Source organism: Drosophila busckii, unplaced genomic scaffold, assembly GCF_011750605.1.
Source record: "Drosophila busckii strain San Diego stock center, stock number 13000-0081.31 unplaced genomic scaffold, ASM1175060v1 chrUn_07, whole genome shotgun sequence".
NCBI lineage: Eukaryota > Metazoa > Arthropoda > Insecta > Diptera > Drosophilidae > Drosophila > Drosophila busckii.
In genome coordinates, this window is record NW_022872723.1 from 883768 (window position 1) to 898068 (window position 14301).

A 14301-nucleotide genomic window follows, 5' to 3' on the forward strand; every position below is an offset into this window, starting at 1 on the left:
ACATACTATGTAATATACATATGTACAACGCTTTTCCAATTGAAATCTCTGCTAAGAAAACGAAAAAAGTTGAATTTTAAACATATTTGAAAAGATAGTATACAGGGTGTTGCTAAATGGCATTATGTATGAACGTATATATGTGTACATGCATTACATACATTTTATATGGTTACCGTATCAATTGTTTTTCTTAACTCTTAGTTAATGCATATTTCGCTCAAATTATGTTTTTAAAGAAATACAAAATAAATATTTGTTAAAGCAGAAAGCAAGGAAAAACAAAAACCCAAAATATATATAGATTATGGACTAAAGGACTGAAAAGGTAAATGATATATCAAAGTGGAGTGCCAAGGTGCTCTTGGCTGTTTCGGTAAATTGTTAAATTTATGTTAATGAGTGTACGGAAAATGAAGATATGAACGAAAGTAAAAGAAAAAGGTATAAACACGCCCACCAATGCATACTATATGCGCACTGTTTCTTATATGATGCATATAGTAAAGTTCTAAAAGAAACCCCCTTTTTAAAGCCAGAACGAACAAACAAGAAAAACTCAAAGGTAAGACGCCCTGTACATAGAAATGTGAGTGTGATGAAAGCTCAGCTCCTGGCAAGCAATTTTCTAAGTACAGAGGGTCTTACTCATTATTTATATTTTATTATATTGTACTCAGATCAAATGTTAACTGCCAACTCTATCTCTCTTTGTCTCTATATATTTTTACTTTCTATTGGTTCAATCTAGTACAGTAGACACACCCTGCATATGAAATTTTTAACAAGCACATACACACGTGTTTATACATATGTGTATTTAAAGCCCCACAGTAAAAATATGGCAATTTATTGAGAACTAGACGCATATGAAACGCATTTACTTGAAATATATATGTATGTATAGATATATTTATTTTGTGTATTACTATTTTTATTACATACGCGATTGCAACAAGAGTAAATAGTACATGCAAACATACATATATACACACACATAGATAACGTAATCGTATACCGATGTCATAAATGTGAATGTTATTAAACTTATTACAACTATTATTATTACGATTATATTTGTGTGCGTAAAAACAGCAAACAAACAATTACTATAAATGACACTTATTATTGTAATATGTAAGTGACAAAAAAAATTCTAAAACAATAAATATTTTTATACATAAAAGCAAAGCAAATTGTCTGTAATTTGCGCGTCTGATTATAAAAAAATTAAGTTCGACAGGAACTTATTTCTATAAATTTGATTAATATTGTACTTAACAAACAAAAACAATTAACCAGAACTTAAAGCAAAAATAAGTCTTTTAATGCTTAGGGGCCACAATTTTCGAAGTACATAATTAAAAAAAAACAAGAATTATTATTATATATTGTATTGATTAACATTTAAAAAATGTTGTGTAACAGTAATAATAAAAAAAAAACCAAAACAAACTCAAAGCAGCAACAATTTATATTGTAAGGATTTCTATTTCCATCACCAAAAATAATAATAAAAAAAAACATAATTATTTTGTTTTTAATAAAAGTCACTATATTGGTTTTATTCAAAAAGAGCTACAAGTAATCCGCTAAGTAACGAATTGAACTTCAGTAAGTATTGTTATAATTTCTTCATATTAATTTAGGCAGTATCTTCGTTTTTTGGGTAGCTCTATTGACCCTCTTTGCACTTGGTTGACATCAGTGTTTCCAGTTGTGGTAGGCTCCATCGAAAACTAAAGCAAATGTAGCCCAAAAAAGGAGTATTTGTAATTTAAATCACCACAGGCACCACCGCAGCAGCCAGGAGCAGCTGTATGACAGGGTCCGCATGGACCACAGCAGGCGGTGCGATAGCAACAATAACTGCAGTCGACTAAGCAGCACTGCACACAGGGCGTATCGCGATAGTAACGGCTTTGGCAGCACATGTTGAGCACACTGGTCAACTGGTCAATAGTGGGATCGAATCAGCTTGAGCTTTGACTATTGCTTGGTTAGCTTACCCAAGGAGATTTTCTCAAACCGATGAATTTTGTTTGGGATCTTTTATAAAAGCAAACCAGTCAGCTCGAGTTCAATGTTAAAACTAACGCTGACAAAAAGATTTAGCATTAATAAAGGCTCGGCCTACTTGTAAATTTATTTAGTAGTAGGTCCAATAGACATTATCAATCTGTTTAAAACCGAGTTTCTCAAACATTTTACTCGAAGCCACATTCTCTAGAACAACTGCTGCAAGCACCTCTTCTCCCTGCTCCATTATCTTCTTTGATATATAGCGCACCATTAGGCTGCCCAAGCCGAGACGCTTCTGGGATTCCTGCACTTGCAACATGCCTACACGACCTATTGGCTCCCTACAATTTATAAGTACGTCAATAATATAGGTGTGAATTTTTTCTTAACATGCTAACCTTAAGCACCAGGAAACCATTCGACCATTTGCATCGTAAGCACCTACAGAAAGATGGTGAGTTATTAGACGCTTGACAAAATTTACAGAACCCTCAGTTCGATGTGGCCAAAGCGCATTGACGGTTTCAGCATCCTCAATTGCTAAGCGACGCAGCTCAAGACCAGCAGGTGGGCTATGGTAGGAAGAAGTCTTAGTATTGATTATAGCAACAAACATTGGTCACTTACTCTGTGCTAAATCCAGCTATTATATCCGGACTAGCTCTATATAGAACAGTCGCTATGGTAGTAAAAGGTGTGTTAGGGAACTTTCTTATGTACCTTTCAGCTGCAGGGACTACGCGTTTACTATATCCAAAGAGCATAATGTCTTTAGGATCTATTGTAAAGCACTCCAGTAACTGGGACAAGCGGTCCATATTGTCGCTTAAAGTATCAAAGTACACGTCCTTTTGTTTATTCCCGAGGGCGCCCTTAAAGTTAAGGATGAAAATGTATTTTATTTGACTATATAATAGCAAATACCCACAATTATCAAAAAAGTGCCATCCTTGCGCCAGCTTTCGTCTAGAGATAAGCATTTTATGTCTAAATTGGGCTCGAACTGCACCCATTTTAAAAAGTGACTGATTAAACTATAACTCATAGTTTCGCACTTTCTATCAGCGTAAAGATCACATAAAAATGTCCATTCACTGATTGGTATTTCCAGCAGGGATTGCGTTTTCTGTTCCAATTGCTGCGACATGTTTGTATATTCCGGTAAAAAGCTAGACTACGAATGAGTGTCAGTTAATCGAACTATAAGAACATTATCTATAAGTAGTATTTTTTTAAAATGTTATCAGCTAAAACGGCAATATACATATACGAGAGCGGAAGTTCTTGGAAAGAGAAAAAGTTCGCTCTCTCTCTCTCTGCATACGAGATTTTGTTTGTTATTTTCTTGATGCACATGCGTACCCACTTACTTGAAAATAGACATCGAGAGTGTTCGGTGACAATACAATACAATTTAAAAATATAAACACATATAAGAGGGATAATTAAAGTGTTTTAACTATTATTAAACTGGTAAAGTGCTAGAATTTATATAACAATAATATAAATGCTATCGTTTTGAACCTACTTAAGAAAGTGCAGCGATCCTACCACTAAACATACAACAACAACATGCTTAGTGATCCTACCCTACATACACTTTAAGCTTTTCGATAATTTTAAATTACATTTGGATATTTTGATCACTTCTGTAGTTTTCAATCAATTTTTGACTTTCAACCATTGTTACATTTTTTGAATCTATTGATAGTTATTCACCTGCCTCCGCATGGATGGATATTTTAGTAAAAATTTCAGATTTCATTCAAAACCGTCACTTTCATTATCACATATTTTTATGATCTGAAAGACAAACTAAGTCTATTGGGTCATGTCCTTCCATGAGGTGGCGAAGATTAGCTGATTAGCTTATCAATTGTAAATTACTTGTTTGGGGAGACAATTTTATTGATTGCATATATGTATGGTATACATTTTAGAATAAAATCATAATTTTTTAATTGATAAAAACGATCAGCTAGTAGTATATAATAATACAGTGATTTAAAGCATCAACATGCATACATGTAACTACGAACAAATATCAAACATGGCCAACAAAGAGCTCCGGCACTCAGCTCCTTAGTTAATCACTCCATCAGCGCGCACATTCAAGGCATCTAACAGTGCGCCCATTGGCGTGGAGGGACCAAAGCTTTCAATAGTATTAGCCAGCTTGTTCTTAATATTGCGCAACCTCAACGAGGCGTGGATAAATGTCATCGAGATGGGAAGCAGCAGAGTAAAAGCCGTCAACAGCACCGCGCTTATCATATGCAAAAAAAGATAGCCGGCCAACAAAGCACCCGCCAGTATATACCACTTTTGCTGCTCACTCTGGGCGGAGAGTACGGCATTGCCGCCGGTGAGGCGGCTTGCAATAAAGTTCTTCTTCGATTTTGAGCTGAAGAACTGCCAAATGACAGCAATTATGAGGGCCTGGACTATCAAGCCACTGATGATCTTGGTTGGATTAATTACAATCATCAGCACGTAGACGGCCAGAAAGACCAAAAAGTAATTGGTTTGGTAGTACAGCAGGTTTTTGACCACCCGATTACCCCACTTGTCGAAGTCCTTCAGATTGGGCAACTGGAATCGAGCCGACCCTAGCACAAAGTCATCCAACGTCCGTAGTGGCGGCAACTGCAGACTTCCAGCCAACGCAGCGGCAGCATCACTTGCGGCAGAGGTAGACGGTGCCGACATCTTTGAGTATTTGTTAGGCTTGGTAAGTGTTTGGCTTAACTTCTGGTAGTTGAATTGACCTTGGCCACGCTTATAATCTTTGGCAAGCAGCTGAGATGCCAATTGCTTTAGTTTTGGCTTCACAAAACGGCGTTCGATTTTCAATACTCGTTTCGCTTTGACCTTGGGCAAGAGTGGTGTGCGCTCCGTGGAATTGAAATCGAGATGTTCGTCGATATCACTATACTCCTCTCCTTCAGAATCCAGCGCAAATTCGAAATTTTGTACGATTTATTGTACTATTTGTACGTGTGGCTCTTTAACAAGTTGACTCATATGCACTCTGTGCTGCCAAGTTAGCTTTTTTTTGCGTAAAATCTGTGCTCGAAATGTCCGCAATATACGAAGCGGGAGCTCTGGCTTTTTTTATTTTATTAAAATGTTTTTGTATTTTTGCACGAAAATTTTACTAGCCCAATCCATTTCTGCTTTGGTTATTAGAAACGTTTGATATGAAATAATAGAGACAATAAGTGTAATTCAAAATGTGCTTGATTTCCAGCTATAGGCATTTTAGAATATTTATAGGTGGGTCGTTTTAAAATTGGCTAGGTGTAGCCAAAAATAAGATAAAATAGCGATTTTTAAATTCAGTTCATGCTCGATGAAAACTTATCGATGTTTTGGTGGACTGCTCGCACGGAATCGGTTGTAATATTCAAATATTTGCCTGTCATTAATATACAATGCATCCATATTCCATTTTTTATTAATGTTACACACCGAACTACCACAAAGTTTGCGGAATAAATTGTTTTTTGAATATATGATGAACGGTTCAATTGTTGTAACTTAAAACATTGTATTCTATTTATTTTTTTGGCAATTGTGTGCTTGTATTTATTTACTACTGCGCTTGTTATTTGTATTGTTAATTTGCATATTTTTTGTTCAAAACTCTCTTCATTTCTGTTTAATTCGTTAAGTTATGCAAACATAAGTAGAGCTAAAGCAACATTATGGTGTCAAAGATATCTAAAAAAAAAAATTAAATTTCAGAAAAATATGCATGTTAGAATAGTTGGGGCTGGTTAGGCAAAAGTCAACTTAAAAATTGTTAAACAACTGTGTATAATATGTTCACGTTTAAATTAGGAATATTACTGCTTCTTTGAGTTTATCTGCCAAAAGAGGGAGGACTACGGCTACTTAAAACTTGGTTCAAGTTTTTTGGTAATGCGTTGCTGGTAACACAATTTTTTCCATTTGGTGGTAGAACTTGGTTACGCATCTAAATCATGGACAAAGAGCACCTCCCGGTTCTTAAGCCCGACATCCTGGAGAGTTTTGTTAACAATTTCATGCGCCGCTCCTTCGGCTGCGTCCACGACTGCCTTAGAGTACAGTACACGTTTAGGAAAATTCGTTGTGATTTCGAATTCATCTGGCGACTCGGGATGGCAGAACAAGAAATGATATACATCCTAAAAATATATAATAAATTAGATCACTTATCGTTCATTGACTTTGCGTAGCATTTACTAGAATGGAATTTGACTGCTGGAAGCGTCGTTCCAGTCTCGTGCCGTTAGGCAGCTTGAAGACGACTGCAATGGCATCAGCCGCATCTGACGCTGGCTCAGAGGGCACGAGAGACGCCAATTCGATCTTTTGTCTGGCAATCTCCTCCTTTCGCAGCTCAACATCACGACGTACACGCTCTTCGGCCTCTTGTTGCTGACGCACAGCTTCCAACTCCCTTTGACGCTGACGTTCCTTCTCTTCGTCGGCAAGCAAACTCTGTTCATAAGCCTCATCTTGCTGACGTCGTAGCGTCTGTGTAAGATTGCGTTCCAAGCGATCGGCGCGTGCCTGACTGAGCCACACTTCATTGACTGATATCACCGCCTGCAGTCGCCGCAGCAGCTCCTCTGGCGTGCAGTCGCCCTCGAATCTGCCCACAATCATCATACGATTCGATCGCAGGCTTATCATAACCATCAATGGAAAGCTACGCACTGTGATCGACTGCATGACGCGGTAGCCCTCCGGCGTGGAAACATCACAGCCCCATAAAAGGGTGTGTGCGTTGATATAATCAATAACAGGGCGCGAAGCAAGCGTATCGCGACAGAATGAATCTATATCGGGATTATTGCTAGGATCCTTGTGCAGGTATACGAGCAAAAAGCGCAGTTCCTGCTTGGCATCGTTCAATGCCTGGGCGTAAGTGCCTTGGTAGAAAACTGGGTGCTCAGTATACCGCTCGTTGTACTCCCGTATAAACTTCATCACATCAGCAACCGGATCTGTCACAAGGCGCGGCTCATTGCCACCACCAAAGTTTAGAAATGCACGTACAATACCCGAAAGCGTTGAGTAAAAGTACTGGAACACAAAGTTAATCACATAGCCCACAATGCCGGTAATATTTCGCGGCATCGGACCGATGCTGGGAACCCTGCTAACAGTCCGGCCGCCAGGCATATTGGCGGAGAAAACCTGTTGCAGGAAGCGATCATTGATGACCGCGGGTGCACGCACATCTGTGGAGGCAGTCAGCATTGTTGGTCGGCCTTCACGTATGTTCATTTGCTCCTGGAAGGCAACCTGCAAGGTAACATAGTGTTTAATAAGCCAATGCTATGCGAACGAGCGTTTGTTAATCTTTAACTTACCTCTAGATCCCATTGATGTCGTATGAGAACATCGCGACATATGTTCATGTCCTCGATGCCTGTCAGATCTTGAAATTGCAGCACCTTGTCTGTTTGCTCATTTGTCAGACCTTCTGCCTCCATTTTGCAGCAGGTGCTATTGTTGTTGTTGTTCTTGTTGGTTTAGTCGTGATGGTGATTTGTATTTTTGCAATGGCAACAATGAGTGCAAAAAAATTTGTTTGCTGCTGTGTGCGTTTATTGTTGCTCTTGGCCCTTGTCCGCTGATGTTGGCGAAACGAAGGCGCTGTTTTAGGCACACATATGCAGCTTTTAGCAATTTATATGGGCAAAAACAAGCGCAGACCTGCAAAACTTTTTAACATTTCTAATTTGGAATTTCTTCTTCTTTAAGTTTACGCTTGCTGCCAACTTCACGGCACTCAAAATTGCGAAGTGCGTAATATTTGAACTCGCAATATTAAAAAAAAATCCAACCCAACAATTTCATTCCTATATTATAAAAAAAATTGTTTTTTTTCATATAAATATTATATTAATATAAATTTTTTTGTAGATAAGCAATTAAATTTAATTAATTAAAAATAAAAAATAAAGACATCGATATACATACATACATGAATCGATATTTATATTGCACTCTTAATTACAGCTGGTCACACTTGTATTTACAATTGAAAATGACTTCTTATTCTTGTGTGTTATTTAAATCTTACGTTATTTAAAAATGGATAAGGGTTGGAAGATTCAGACTGCAAGCGAAAGACAAAGAAGCAAAGTACATAAAATAATGCACGTAATTATCAGAGCACAAAATAGACATTGAAAACTTGTTTGCTTTATTTTTATTCCAGAACGCTGACTTTTTGCTCAATTTCTTTTTGGATGAGGGATTGGGAACGCAGCTGACTCAGGCGATTCAGCTAATGATTTCCGAAGACAAAGGGAATGTGTTTAAAAACAAAGTTGAGCAGGCAGGACATATACAGAGTAGTCTGCCTAGATATCAGGACGATCAGTTCAATGAACAATTTGGTATAAAACGCAGCAGCTTTGATGTAAAGCAAAATAGCATTTCTGTCATTTTAATCTAAATCTAGTTTTTTTTTTGTAGAAACTCCTCCAAGTAGTTGGAAATGCTATCGCTAGCGCAGTACATGTTCAGCCCAATTTGCAGATATCGCTGTCGGATAAATTACTTTACAAGCTGATGTTAATTGGCAGCAAAAAATTCTTTCGTGATGTGGGCGAGTGGTTTGGCATATCAAAGAACTCTGGCCATGAGACATCCGCTTTTGCCTCGCTGCTGCCTCGCTATATCAAGTGGTCAGCAGACAATGTCTGTCATCAACTTGTCATAAGTAATCTTCCTGGCGTTGTTGACATTATTGATGAACTTTGCATACCTCTTAAGCGATCTGTGTATGATAATCATGGACAGCATAAATATACAACGCTAGCACTGCAAGCTGTCTGTGATAATAGAAGTTATTTTGTGGACGTCCATATCGACGTACCCGTAATCCAGAGCGTTCTACTAAAAAGCGAACTCTTTGAACGACTTATTGACAAACAGAAGCCGCTTGTGCCACCGGATAAACATATAGTCGGTTAAGCTGTGTATCCGCTGCTCCTTAATCTCATAACTCCATACAGCGGCGATCTGACACCCTGCCATAAACTCTATAATCAATCAATACTTCTGTGGAGCGCTCCCGCAGATCGAGATTATGTATCACTCATCTCACGTTTTCGGCGATTGCAAGCATTTGACGTGACAACACTAGATCAATCCACTATTATTGTCCTAGTCAGTTGTATTCTGCATAATTTCCTCCTGAGAGTATAGATTCCATATCAGATTGCAATATTCGGCTAGAGAGAGAAAGTGAGATGAAGTTCGAGGAGCATGGATTTGTGGATAGAGAGCACTTGTCGGCAGCAGAAAAAAAACGGAACGAGTTGATAGCTAGGTTTATATTTCAATAAAATGCAAATTTAAAGATTAACGTGCTGTAATTCGACTGGAGTCAAAATAATTATCGAGCACATCATTATCGATATCGCACACATCCTGCTATATCTCTACTGCTCATGTGCTATCTCATTCAGACTTGTCAAATTCAAATAGAGTTAAGAGTCAATCGTGCGCAATTAGAAAAATAAAATGTATTTAATTTCAACGTCTAAGAAAACAGTGCTTTCGGATTTTGCGGACTTGGAGACAAAATCAATATTCGAGCATACTAATGGCGAGTCCACGGACTTTCAATTCAACGCGCAGCGGCGCGTCTTCGTCGAGGTCGACAGAAAAGCGGGCTTGTCGGTGATGCGCATCAAAGAGAAGCATCAAAACAGTAATTGAAACAAATGCCAGAGCAAGCAAAAAATTTACAATCGCCTTTATTTGCAGCTCCGGAGATACAACGCGTGCGCAAATTGACCATAGAGAACGTATATTCAGTTTGCTGCGCCAAAACAGCGTCAAATCAGATTGCAATTGGTCAATCGAGCGGCTTTGTGAAGCAATTTGATTTTCGTACTGCAGAGCTAATACACCGATATCCGGCAGATCCATCTCGTGGTTCGGTGCTCTTCGTGGACTACAATTGCACAGATGAATACATTGCGGCAGTTATGGAAAGTGGCAAGATTAATATATTTGGCACCAAAACTAAGCAGAAGATGGAAACGCTTAGTATTGATGAGCAGTGAGTGGGCTGAGGAATAGTACAATAGATGTGTATTTTTAATGTCAAAGCAAATGTTCGCAGATCATTCCTGGCCCGTTTTCATCCTAGCAAACGGTTTCAATTGGCTATTGCCAGCTTTAAAGGTGCGGTGACCGTTCACGATGTTCAGTTGAAGCGCAGTATTTTTCATATAGAGAATGCACATGAGTCACCGTGTCGAGATGTGGGCATGTGCAGCTCTCAACCTTCCTTGCTGGTCAGCGTTGGATACGATTGCAAAATCAACATATTCGATATACGTCGGAATAAGGCGCAATCTTCAACGGGTCGCCTGAGCTACTCGCACCCCTTATCCACAGTTGCTTTGAGCGAATGTGGCACTTACTTCTGTGCGGGCAATCTGAAGGGAGAACTGATTTCCTATGATATGCGCAGCACCAAGGCCCCATTGGCTCTGCGGTCCGTGCATGATGGCTGGTAAAGAGAAATCGAAATCCATTTTAATCTTTTTTAATTTGTAAATGTTTTTATAGCGCCGTCATGCGCGTTGCTTTTGTCCCAATACCCGCGGAGGAGCAACAGAGCAGCAGCTTTAGCAGCTCCAATAATGTTACTATGGAGAGTGGCGCTACCGTCGGTGGAGAAAAGGCAACACATGTGGAGCAGACACCCAGCGATGAGCTACGCAAATCAATTGCATATAACTTGCTCAGTAGCCAACAACAGTTAAGTGGCATGGGGACCCTTGCCTATAGCACTGGACGCTCCCAGCGCGATTCTTTTTGTGATTTTTTGGATGCACACAAGCCACGCGCTGTAGATCGGATGTCTACCCGTCTATCGACTACAGCACGGCGCGATAGTTTTGACTGGGATGCGTTGCACTTTAAGGCACAGTGTGATGAGCAGCAGTCCAAGAGCATAGCTGCCACAGGCTCTGGGCTTAGTTCGCTGGACAGCTCAACGGGAGAGTCGCTGCTGCAAACGATTAGTGGTCCTTTGCGGGATCGCAGTAACATATCAGGAGAAGCAAAGCTGAAACAAATAGCTGAAACGGATGAACACAGTGAGCTGCACGAAAAGGCGTCCAACTGCTCGGAAAACAGCGATAAGGAGAATGCACCTATGCTGGAGCATTTGGAGCAGAAGCAGCGTCTACGCATGCTCTCTGCCAGTCGCAACAGCACGCCGCATCATGCAACTGCCGGTGTTTCCAAGGCGACCAACTTGCAGCTACAACCACAACAGCTGCTGGTCAAGAGCTCCAGTAATGTGTCTTCCACAGCAGGACCATCACAGTATGATTTTCAAGCTGTGCTCACTGATATGCGAGAGCTTATCGATGAACGCTTTGATAACTTTGAGCGGGAGCTTAAATGGTCGTTTGAGAAAAACAAGTTTAACATTTTCAACCAGCTGTCTGCCCATTGTAATCAACAATTCGACGCCACCCAGGAGATACGCGATGGAATGGCGCTGCTGCTACGCCGTGATCCTTTTATGAAGGAATATTTGCGTGTACAGAAGGAAAATGAAGTATTGCGTGCCCAGCTACAGCATGCACTAAAAGTGCGCGATAGTAATGATACCAACGATGCCTAAAGCTATTTCATTTATTAATGTATATTTTATTGAGAAGTTTTACAATTTTTATATGTTTTGTGTGCCCTCGATAGTCATAAGAGTAATGTATGTTTGTATTAAGTAAATTTCATGTTCTGTTAGCTATTTGTAACTGCTCGATATGCGTCACACTCAAGGGCATGTCCACCTTGCAAAAGTAAAAATGTTTAGCCAGTAAATAAACTTTACATTTCAGCTAATTACCGATATAGTTGTATTGAAGTTCTCGTAATCCACTAAATAGCGCTCATGGCAGGCATCGTAGTGTATAATATTGACAAAGCGTTGACCCCAGAATATCTCGCGAGGAACATAGGAAGTTTTGGCCTCGGTCATTTGCGCGGTAGCCGGCGAGGTGCCAACAATGGATACATATAGCTCAAACTGTGCTGTATTCAACTGCTTGGCATTGTGAAAGTGGTAAAGGGGACTGCTCTCATCGATGACATGACACACTATATCCGGCCAGACGATAAGCTGCTCGCCATTGCCCTCCAGTTGTAGTTCCGTGTGGGTTTTTAAGAGCTCGCCCTCGCGTGTGCTGTAATAACCATGTAATATCATTGGATATAATGAATAATAATGAAATGATGGGTTTTAATTTCCTATTATCCTATGCGAAACACAAAGAAAAGTTCCAAATCAAATCAGATTATCTATTAATATTCTTTACGTAATAAAAATATCTGAGGGATCTTCGAAACTCAACGCAGACTATAAGGTAAGAATAGTTTTCAGTACCATGCCACTGAATAGAGAGAGGTTTTTATTGGACTCACGGTTTATCCACAATCATATAGACGCGTATTTTAGACTCTATAGATTGCTGCTCGCGTGGATCGCACACCCGGAAGAGCAAACACAGCTTGCCATCGCGATAACAAATCTAAAAAGCAGTTTTTTTTTAAATTTTCATATTTCTCGTTCTAATCTCCATTAGATTACTTACCACTGCTTTATCGCTAAACTTAAGCTTGGTCAATTGCTTAGCTGGACGCGCTGTCTTTGCATAGATAATGCTCACCATCGAACCTTCTATAGCCACCGCACACATCATTTGGATGACAAATAGAAATATTGATTCAGGGCATTCTTCACTCGCATACTTTTCACCGAAACCTAAGGTGGTCTGAGTTTCAATGGAATAAATCATCATCGCCACAAAACTCTTTACACCGTAAATGCAGGGATCCTTGCCCTCGCCCAAACGTTCGCCACTGAAGGCATCGAAGAGGAAATCGCCATGATAGTAAGAAACCATATAGCAGAGTACACCGAAAAAGAACCAGCTAATGAAGTAGCTGCCCAGAAATAGCGTTAGCATATATTTCCACTCCAATTCGATCTGTGTGTATTTAAACGAATTATACAAATAAAATTATATGGCGTGTTGAGTATTGAGTTTAATGAAGTTAAATTTAAAATTTTAAAAAAATGGTGTACGCTAATATAAGCTAAAGGTAACTTGCTCGTCCTGCTCGTTTGTCATTGATTTTGGTATAGACTGTGCTTTGCCCAGCTTTGCGGTCGGCGGCTCATTGGCCAGCTCGTCCAATTTACGCTGAATGCTGGGTGTAATGCTATAGATATTCGAGCGCTCTGAACTTGGCTTTGTCGCTATCTCTGACTCTGATTTTGCCTTTTTACTGTGTCCGCGTATGATTCTTACCAGCGTGGTAATGACGTCACGCATATAACGCCAGGACTTCTCGGGGATACGACGAAACACAATATTCTCGTGACCATTTTTCTCCATCACACGATGCATGCTGCGCCGCAGGCCATCGCAGTCCGAGTCCGGACTTAGTTCAATGGTGCTACCAGCCCAATCCAAAGTATATGGGAAACTGTAAATGCATATGGAAAAAATAACTTCTGACATTGCTCAACCTATAATGATTGTCGACCTACTTTTGATCACTGCGCGTTTCCAACTGCTCCGCTATCTGTTTGGATTTGCGCCGTCGTGTGCAGCTAGGACTTTCGGGATAATAGTCTGCAACGCTATCGTTAACCTTTTCCTTTTCTGGCGAACGTGCTAATGGCCGTGGATCTAGCGGCTTTGGCTTAACAGGCATTGATGTAGAGCGCTTCATCATGATTTGCTGCTGATCCTCAGCTAGACTCATTGTTGTGTCGTTGCCCACGCAATGGCATAAACTGAGATTATAATTGTCTTCGTTTGTCGTTAGTCAAATTTGGAGCAATTTCACTTGACGCGTAGATTTGCGTTTTAATTTTAATTGAATTAGATTGCAGTTCACGGAGCTTGAAGCACACTCAAGTTGATTGCTGGCCCACTAGCCGCCTGACACTGACTGTGCCCACGCTTGAGTCCGAGCGGCAGTGTCCCCAACTGACTCTATAAGACGTGCATTTTAATTTATTTATTATTTTCGTTTTGCGTCTGTGTGTCGTTACCCATTTGTTTACATACCACAGAGATTAGGTCGTCAAAAGTTGTCGCTTTATTAGTTAGTTAGTTTTGCGTCTAATGCACATATTTGTACACAAGTCTTGTCATAAATACAACAAACTCATAATGCGACAAGCCGGGTAATTTGGTTACGTTTTATTTTCATTAGCTGTTGAAATGC

At 39.8% G+C, this 14301-nt stretch overlaps 6 protein-coding genes across 6 annotated transcripts; 2 read left to right on the plus strand and 4 right to left on the minus strand.

Moving 5' to 3' along the window:
• Positions 1-1532: 1532 nt before the first annotated feature.
• Positions 1533-3211, minus strand: LOC108607818. Its single transcript, XM_017998865.1, has 5 exons — positions 2951-3211; positions 2650-2894; positions 2421-2594; positions 2010-2363; positions 1533-1952 (listed from the first exon to the last, which is right to left on the minus strand). Exons 1-4 carry the CDS (start codon positions 3167-3169, stop codon positions 2150-2152), a joined length of 852 nt encoding a protein of 283 aa, XP_017854354.1. The 5' UTR covers positions 3170-3211; the 3' UTR covers positions 1533-1952; positions 2010-2149.
• A 754-nt stretch (positions 3212-3965) lies between these two features.
• LOC108607819 (PRA1 family protein 3) lies at positions 3966-5068 on the minus strand. Its single transcript, XM_017998867.2, has one exon. It carries the CDS (start codon positions 4729-4731, stop codon positions 4105-4107), a length of 627 nt encoding a protein of 208 aa, XP_017854356.1. The 5' UTR covers positions 4732-5068; the 3' UTR covers positions 3966-4104.
• Positions 5069-5824: 756 nt separating this feature from the next.
• LOC108607816 (FAS-associated factor 2) lies at positions 5825-7782 on the minus strand. The gene is made up of 3 exons (XM_017998863.1): positions 7389-7782; positions 6253-7320; positions 5825-6194 (listed from the first exon to the last, which is right to left on the minus strand). Exons 1-3 carry the CDS (start codon positions 7509-7511, stop codon positions 5994-5996), a joined length of 1392 nt encoding a protein of 463 aa, XP_017854352.1. The 5' UTR covers positions 7512-7782; the 3' UTR covers positions 5825-5993.
• Positions 7783-8072: 290 nt separating this feature from the next.
• LOC108595186 lies at positions 8073-9003 on the plus strand. Its single transcript, XM_017980369.2, has 3 exons — positions 8073-8166; positions 8243-8446; positions 8503-9003. Exons 1-3 carry the CDS (start codon positions 8116-8118, stop codon positions 9001-9003), a joined length of 756 nt encoding a protein of 251 aa, XP_017835858.2. The 5' UTR covers positions 8073-8115.
• On the plus strand, positions 8805-11762 carry LOC108607814. Its single transcript, XM_017998862.1, has 4 exons — positions 8805-9745; positions 9802-10099; positions 10163-10558; positions 10615-11762. Exons 1-4 carry the CDS (start codon positions 9556-9558, stop codon positions 11681-11683), a joined length of 1953 nt encoding a protein of 650 aa, XP_017854351.1. The 5' UTR covers positions 8805-9555; the 3' UTR covers positions 11684-11762.
• LOC108607817 (inward rectifier potassium channel irk-1) lies at positions 11712-14047 on the minus strand. Its single transcript, XM_017998864.1, has 6 exons — positions 13616-14047; positions 13374-13551; positions 12654-13049; positions 12484-12590; positions 11909-12245; positions 11712-11852 (listed from the first exon to the last, which is right to left on the minus strand). The coding sequence occupies exons 1-6, from the start codon at positions 13831-13833 to the stop codon at positions 11793-11795; spliced, it is 1296 nt and encodes a 431-aa protein (XP_017854353.1). The 5' UTR covers positions 13834-14047; the 3' UTR covers positions 11712-11792.
• Positions 14048-14301: the final 254 nt, after the last annotated feature.

Coding starts and splice junctions, on each gene's coding strand:
- LOC108607818 (XM_017998865.1), bottom strand. CDS start 3,169: ATGTCGCAGCAATTGGAACAGAAAACGCAATCCCTGCTGGAAATACCA. Junction 2,895..2,950: donor ATGGCACTTTTTTGATAATT/GTGGGTATTTGC, acceptor CTTAACTTTAAG/GGCGCCCTCGGGAATAAACA. Junction 2,595..2,649: donor ATAGCTGGATTTAGCACAGA/GTAAGTGACCAA, acceptor TTCCTACCATAG/CCCACCTGCTGGTCTTGAGC.
- LOC108607819 (XM_017998867.2), bottom strand. CDS start 4,731: ATGTCGGCACCGTCTACCTCTGCCGCAAGTGATGCTGCCGCTGCGTTG.
- LOC108607816 (XM_017998863.1), bottom strand. CDS start 7,511: ATGGAGGCAGAAGGTCTGACAAATGAGCAAACAGACAAGGTGCTGCAA. Junction 7,321..7,388: donor GACATCAATGGGATCTAGAG/GTAAGTTAAAGA, acceptor GTTACCTTGCAG/GTTGCCTTCCAGGAGCAAAT. Junction 6,195..6,252: donor AGCAGTCAAATTCCATTCTA/GTAAATGCTACG, acceptor ATATATTTTTAG/GATGTATATCATTTCTTGTT.
- LOC108595186 (XM_017980369.2), top strand. CDS start 8,116: ATGGATAAGGGTTGGAAGATTCAGACTGCAAGCGAAAGACAAAGAAGC. Junction 8,167..8,242: donor GCGAAAGACAAAGAAGCAAA/GTACATAAAATA, acceptor TTTTTATTCCAG/AACGCTGACTTTTTGCTCAA. Junction 8,447..8,502: donor TAAAACGCAGCAGCTTTGAT/GTAAAGCAAAAT, acceptor TTTTTTTTGTAG/AAACTCCTCCAAGTAGTTGG.
- LOC108607814 (XM_017998862.1), top strand. CDS start 9,556: ATGTATTTAATTTCAACGTCTAAGAAAACAGTGCTTTCGGATTTTGCG. Junction 10,100..10,162: donor ACGCTTAGTATTGATGAGCA/GTGAGTGGGCTG, acceptor AAATGTTCGCAG/ATCATTCCTGGCCCGTTTTC. Junction 10,559..10,614: donor CGGTCCGTGCATGATGGCTG/GTAAAGAGAAAT, acceptor ATGTTTTTATAG/CGCCGTCATGCGCGTTGCTT.
- LOC108607817 (XM_017998864.1), bottom strand. CDS start 13,833: ATGAGTCTAGCTGAGGATCAGCAGCAAATCATGATGAAGCGCTCTACA. Junction 13,552..13,615: donor GAAACGCGCAGTGATCAAAA/GTAGGTCGACAA, acceptor ATGCATTTACAG/TTTCCCATATACTTTGGATT. Junction 13,050..13,373: donor GTGACGTCATTACCACGCTG/GTAAGAATCATA, acceptor AAATACACACAG/ATCGAATTGGAGTGGAAATA.